Source organism: Camarhynchus parvulus, chromosome 24 (assembly GCF_901933205.1).
Source record: "Camarhynchus parvulus chromosome 24, STF_HiC, whole genome shotgun sequence".
Classification (NCBI taxonomy): Eukaryota; Metazoa; Chordata; class Aves; order Passeriformes; family Thraupidae; genus Camarhynchus; species Camarhynchus parvulus.
This window is the reverse complement of record NC_044594.1, coordinates 1,983,288-1,990,037: the sequence shown is the minus strand read 5'-3', so window position 1 is coordinate 1,990,037 and position 6,750 is coordinate 1,983,288. Positions and strand designations below refer to the sequence as shown.

At 61.9% G+C, this 6,750-nt stretch overlaps 1 protein-coding gene across 1 annotated transcript; it reads left to right on the top strand.

Moving 5' to 3' along the window:
• The first annotated feature begins 635 nt into the window (after nt 1-635).
• Nucleotides 636-5,950, top strand: THY1 (Thy-1 cell surface antigen). Its single transcript, XM_030964897.1, has 5 exons — nt 636-699; nt 2,923-3,004; nt 3,109-3,444; nt 3,972-4,470; nt 4,860-5,950. Exons 2-4 carry the CDS (start codon nt 2,968-2,970, stop codon nt 4,082-4,084), a joined length of 486 nt encoding a protein of 161 aa, XP_030820757.1. The 5' UTR covers nt 636-699; nt 2,923-2,967; the 3' UTR covers nt 4,085-4,470; nt 4,860-5,950.
• Nucleotides 5,951-6,750: the final 800 nt, after the last annotated feature.

Below are 6,750 nucleotides of genomic sequence, written 5' to 3'. Positions count from 1 at the left end.
TCCAGTGCCATCACAGACAGAGCCTGTAGATGCGACACTTGGGGCCATAGCTTAGCAGTGGATTTGGCAGTGTTGGAGTAGCAGTTGGACTCGATGGTGTAAAAGATCCTTCCCAAATTAAATGACTGTGTGATTCTTTGATTCACAATGTGTTCAATGATTCACAATGATTTCCCACATGGAGGAGACCTGTGGTGACCTGGTGCAGAGTGGCCTCTTGGAGCACCTGAGCTGCACTCATTTGGTGGCAGGGGATGGTACCTGCCCCCTCCTCAGCAAAGCCCGCACCAAGCTCCTTTTCCCCTTCTCAACCATCCTCCTTTCCCAGCAAAACACCTCCCACGCTGCCGGGGAAGATGAGGGTTGGCAGCTCTTCCGCAAAATGATGTTCCCATGGCGATGGGGATGCGTCGCCCTTCCTGGGGAACATAACGGGGGGAACCGCACCTTCCGCATCAGTGCGCGCCCCTTGTCCGGGGCGGGGGCGTCCGAGTCCCGCAGAGGCAGGGCCCCCCCGCACCGCCCCCCGCCGCAGGGCCGGGGGCCGAGCCTCAGTGACGCCTCCTGGTCCCCATTCGCTGGGTCCGCCCGCTCAGCCCTGCCCAGACTGCGGGAGCGCCGCGCCCACAGCCCGCCGGGCAGCCCCGGACAGCGCCGGCAGCCCCGCAGGCAGCGGGCAGCACCGGACAGCGCCCGCAGGTAGGCACCGAGCGCCCCGCAGCGCCCCGCACGCTGCCGGGCCGGGAGCAGCCGCCGGGCTCGGGGCACAGCGCGGGGCTGCGGGCGGGGGAGGGTCCGCAGCCGCCAGGCGCGGCGGGGGCACCGCGGGCATCCCGCCCCTCGCCCGGGGGATGCTCGGCCGGACGGAGCGCGCTGCAGGAAGGGACGGGCTCAGCTTCTCGCCCCCCGGTGCCGGTGCCCCCCACCCTCGGCTCGGGACTGCGGCATTCCCGGTGGGCGCGCCCGCGCGCACGCCCGCACCGCAGCCGCGCTCCCGCTCCGCGCTGCTGCAGGGGGGGAGCTCGCCCACCCCGAGCCCTCCTGCCCCTCTCGAGGGTCTCCCGATCGCTTTTCCCTGCGCACCGCGTCCCCGTGCACCCCTGCACCCCCTTTGATGGCAGCCACCCCCCGGCACAGCCAGGCTCCTGCGGCTCTGCGCTCCCTCAGCCCCCAGCCTGGCTCTGCATGCCCGTCCCCGTCCCCATCCCCATCCCCGCAGCTCGTTTGTCACCCTGAGCCTGTGACGCTGCTGGGCAAAGCGGGTGCGTACTGCCATGGTGTGACCGCCAGCAGGTTGGGACTTTGCCCTCTAAGAGTGAAGCCCCTCGAATGCCGCTGTCCCCCTGAGCCCTGTCCCTACGCCAAACCCCTGGGGTCATGCAGGACTGAGAGTTACCTGGCTTGCTCTGCTCCCAGCACTGCTGGCAGGAGAAGAGGGGTCCAAGGCTATCAACCCAGAGCCTAGAAAATCTGAGTGTTTGGGCACATAGATGGGAAGAAAACCGGCTCTCTGTGAGCTTCTTTGCATGGATTTTCTGGAGGAAAGCAAGGCTATGACCTAGATAGTGTCCCAGGACATTCAAAAGGGAGCAGATTGGTGCTGGGAAATGACAAAGCAAGGGACAGAGGGACAGTTTCTAGGAATTCAGAGGTTCAAGCATTTACCCCATTGCAATCTCTTGGTTGTCAAGATCAGAGAGAAGGGAATTTTTCTTCCTGGCCAAGAAGTAGGGTTCTGGATAAGGAGATTTTTTAGAGCTTCAGGGTGAGCAAATGGGTTTGGTATTTCCTCTTAGAACGTTATATGAAAAACACAAAAATTGCGAAATAGAAAAATGCAGCTGGCTGTGGTACAGGCAATTCCTTGCCCTTCCCTGGATGCTTTGCCAGGCTCAGAGGGAGCAAACTGAGGGTCTGTTGTCCCCTCTGCCAGCCTGGGGTCACAAAGGGCTGGTTAATCAGCTCCCCCTCTTGGACCTGGCCCTGCATGGCCAGCCTGGAGGGCTGACTGCAGGATGCTTGGTGTGTCCTTCAGCCCGGCTGCCTCGCTGCTCCCCCACGCCGTCCCTCCATTCCGCATGTCTGCGGCTGGATTCCCCACGCGGCCGCTTGGCCAGGCTGCAAACCTTTAATTGATTCCTTGTGGCTGCATTGGGCCAACTGGAATCAGCAGCCCTGCTGTTTGCATGGCACATCACGGGCCCCTTACCCACACACACAGCCTGGAGAAAGACAGGCACTGGGCAGGGACCCAGACAGTGGATCGTGCCACCCAAACCCCTTCCACCCCGTGGCCAAGCAGGCTGAGCTCAGCTCCTGGAGGCTTCATGCCATCCTTCAGCGGTCTTGGCTCGCTGTCCAGCTGCTGTGTCCCTCTTCCTCACTGCTCTTGGCCCCTTTCCCTCACTGCATCGCAATGACTCATCCTTGCTGAGCTCACCCCCTGGAGCTGCTGGAGGACTGGCAGGGCAGGCAGCCGCTGGCCCCCAGAGACGTCCCTCAGCTGGCAGCCCCCTCACCGTGAGCCACAGACCCCTGGTCAAGGTGTGCAGGCACTGGGGTGCAGCCTGGTTTCACCTGTCCAAACCTTGGCTGGCCATGGGGCAGAAGGGGGAGGAGGCTGGACATGCAGGCCTTGCTGCAGGTCTGGCCATGCTCATTTAATGTCTGCTGGGGGATCTGGACAGGGTAAACAACGTGTGGATGGGGCATTGCCTGGGCGTGTGCAAAGGTGATGCTGGGCAGACACAGTCCCTGATTCCCCAGCTGGGTGCAGTGCCAGCTCTGTGCAGTGAATCAGACACTGGTGACGAGGAGCAGACGCTAGAGCACCGTCTGTGCAAGAAGGGCAGCTTGCACCACCGAGTGCCCACACCCATGGGGCAGTGGCCTGGCTAACTGCCTGTCTCTCCCCCTGCCCAGGTTCCCCTCTCAGAGACAGCCCCCACCGGGCACCTCAGCAGCAAGATGAACCCCACCGTGGGCATCGCTGTCATCCTGACAGGTACATCCCTCCCTGCTCCCTGCTCGGCCCAGAGCAGCCTGGAGGCTGCATGGGCCTCCCCAGAGCTCGCTGTTCCCTGCCCAACCCCCTCCTGCCTCTCCCAGTCCTCCAGGCCGCCCACTGCCAGATGATCAAGGACCTGAGTGCCTGCCTGCTGGGCCAGAACCTGCGCGTGGACTGTCGCTATGAGAACAAAACCGACAACCCCCTGACCTACGAGTTCAGCATCACCAAGGACAACAGGAAGCACGTCATCCACAGCACCATCAGCGTCTCCGAGAACATCTACCGCAGCCGAGCCAACGTCACCATGCACAAGAACCTGGTGTGCCTCCACCTGCAGAGCTTCACCACCAGTGATGAGGGCATCTACATGTGCGAGCTGAAGGCCACCAACGACTACACTGGCAACCAGATAAAGAACATCACTGTTATCAAAGGTGAGACAGGCAGTGGCACCTGGCCTCAGCCCTTCCCGCCTGCTCATTGGCTTGGCAGGGCCAGCAGAGAGCACCACAGCTCCCTGAGCTACATAAATGTGTCCTGACCCTTACATGCCCTTCAGGTGGGACTCACTCTACCCCATCTCACAGCACTTTTCCTGCCTCTCTTGGGTCTCACCTCAGGCACATTGCCTAGATATCCTCCCATAGAGAGGACAGTGGGGATCCTTCACACCTACAGCACACAGGAGCAGTCCTCCAGATGCAGACCTTTGTCTCACCTGGTGCCCATCCACTTGTCACCTCAGTCAGGCACAGGCATGTTTATGCCTCTCAGGGTCCCAAAAAATCTTTGCTGCTACACGTTAGGAGGGAAACAGGCCAGGATGGGGTGTGCTGCATTTCTGTGACAGAGCAAAGGCAAGAAGCTGTGTTCCAGTACCATTAGGACTCCCAGCCTGAGCCCTGTTCCCGAGGGATTTCATTGCCTCTCTTCTCTCCCTCCCCATTCCTTCTCCTCACAGACAAACTGGAGAAATGCGCCGGCTTCAGCCTCTTGATCCAGAACACCTCGTGGCTCCTGCTGCTGCTCCTTTCCCTGCCTCTCCTGCAAGCCGTGGACTTCGTGTCCCTGTGAAAGGCGAACCACACACACTCACAGCGCTCGCACACACACGCACGCACACCGAGCACCCCAGCCACCCCGCCTTCCTTGCAGCCCCTGGAAAGAGAAGCTGAAGCGTCTGGAAGCCGTGAAACCTCTCTGTGTTATCTCTATTTAGCCGTATATTAACGCTAACCACCGTCCCGTGCCGAGGCTCACCATCCCACGCACACACGCCCCGCTCCGAAGCATGGTGGCTCTGCTAGGCAGCGTTGCTTCTCCCATGGCGCCTCCCCGCTCCGTAGGCTGGCTGGTTTGCTTGTGCTGGGAGCACTGGAGGCCTCAGCCTCGCTTGTCCCATCCCTTTAACTCTTGGGGTTTGCCTGTTCTCAACTGGGGAAAGACAGCTGGATTGGCAGGTAAGAGAGAGGGGTGATGCGAGAGCATGCGGAGGGTGCCCGTGGTGGGTGCTGTGCCCGTGGTGGGTGCTGTGCCTGTGGCTCCTGGAGGTGACAGGGCTCTTGGTGTCCCCTGCCTGCCCTGCCTGCCACCCAGGTGACTGATTCCTCACGCTGCTCCTCTCAGCCTGAGCTGCCACAGCTGGGAGAGGGCACAAAGTGACTCCTGTCTCAGTGAGCAGGGGAGCTGTGGGATGCTGCTGGGCCTGGCAGGCTGGGAGGAGAGAGGGAGCAGGTCTAGGAGACACCATGAACCCCCCCTGCCTCCTTAGGGCTCCTCTGGGGCCCTGGGAACGGGCTCAGTGCAAATGTGCTTCGGCAACAAGTGTTTCCTACTCTGTTTCTTACAGCTGAGCTGGAAGTGAGGCCTCCTCCAGACACCATCTGGTACCTTTGGGCTGCCCAAGCCAGACACCGCTCGTTCTCCCTGGGGACCAGCCCTTAGCTGTGACGAGAGAATTGCTGCCAGCACCAGTGGAGGCAAGCAGAGCCTCTCTGAGCTAGCCACAGCCCCACTGCCCTCCCCAGGGCCCTCAGAGCTGTACCCAGGATGGCTGGTGGGGAGGGGGTTCCCCTCTGGGAGTGTGACCCCGTAGGGACTTCCCTGCACTGGCACCTTGTCTTCCCTAAGGGGACATCTGGGGACCCCAGTCCTTCCTCATGGAGAGGCAGAGCACTCCTTCCTTAAAGCCCACCGTGCTCCTGGGATGAGCCCGTGTGCCCCCTCCCTTCTCCCTCTTCCCTTCCAGAATTTCCCCGTCTCCCTTTAAGAGCAGCAAAGGACCGAAGGGCAGCCCACAACCTCGGTAAGGCCAGGATGGCACCGAGGGTTGGCGAGAGCAGGGGCAGGGATGGCCAGCACAGCTCAGATCTGCCAGCCCAGGGCTGCCCAGATGCTCATGGGACCCCGAGGAGCCTCACCCAAGGGGAGGGCACAGGGAGAGGAAAAGGCAGGCAGGAGCATCCAGGTGCATGGGGTGAACCCCAGCTGTGCGACCCGTGCAGCCCGCGCTGCGCCACCACGGCTGAGAGCAATACACAGCAGCTGCTCCCCACTCCTTGCTCCTCTCCAGAGCTGCTTCCTGCCCCCGTGCCCGTGCCCTGCCCATCCCTGCCTGCTTGCTTGCTGTCTAGTGCTGCTGAGGCCGTGCCCAGCTGAGGCCTGGCTGTGCCCAGCTCCCTGGGCGTGCTGGTGAGCGCCAGGGCAGGCGCAGAGCCCAGCGGCAGAGCGCGGACGCGGCTCAAGTCTCATTTTTTTGTGAACATTTGTAGTTGTTTCCACAGCTTGTCGTCAAAGAAATTCTGTTAAGAGAAAAGGAAAAAAAAAAACGGGAAAAAAAAGAACCCCACGAAAAGCAACAACAACAAAAAAATACCACCTTACCATCCAGGAGTGTTCCTCTGTCTGCACAATAAAACCCTACCTAGGTTGTGTGTTGGAGCCATGGGCGCCCGTTTGTGCAGCAGGGGGGATGGGGGCTGTGTGGGGCTGGGCACCAGGACCCTGCCAAGGGGTACAGCGCCCCAGGCAACCCCCCTGTGCCTCCAGCACCCCAATACCTGCGGGAGAGAAGCAGGCAGAGGGGCAAGACTCAACTTTCCTGGGCAGGGCAACCCCCTCCTGCCCACCTGGAGCATGGCCCCCTGCACCCAGACCCTTTGTCCCCATCCCTGTCCCTACACCCCCGACTCCATGCCAGAGACCACCTACTGCCCACGGTGGTGGCAGGGAGGCAAGGCGGGAGACCAGGTCTGGTCCTGGCCCATCCATCCTCTGGGGAGAGAATTGCCAGGGATGCAAGCGGCCATGGGAGGGGGCCTGGGTGTGCCTGTGTCCCAAAGCTCCTGTGCCCGTCACACCAGGGTCCTGCCGGAGCTCCTGTGCCCACACACTGCCTGGGGGGCTGCCAAGGGCTCCCGTGTCCTCTGGAGCAGCCACACGCTGCCCTGCCCAGGGCCAAGATGCTGCCCTGGCACCAGGAGTCACGAGCAGGAGCCTGCCACCACCCCCTAACACCATTGGTGACCCTGCGCCACCTCCCAGAGCAACGCCCCGACGCGTCCCTCCCTGTTTAAGGGCTGGAGCCAGACGGGAGGGAGGGACGAAGATGCCACCCTAATTACATCCCTCCCATTATCCGCGGCAGGTGCTCGCTGAGTCACGGCCACGCAGGTGCCGTGGGCTGGGCGGGTCAGGCGTCCCGGAGCCGTGCCCCGGTGTCCCCATGCATCCACGAGGGG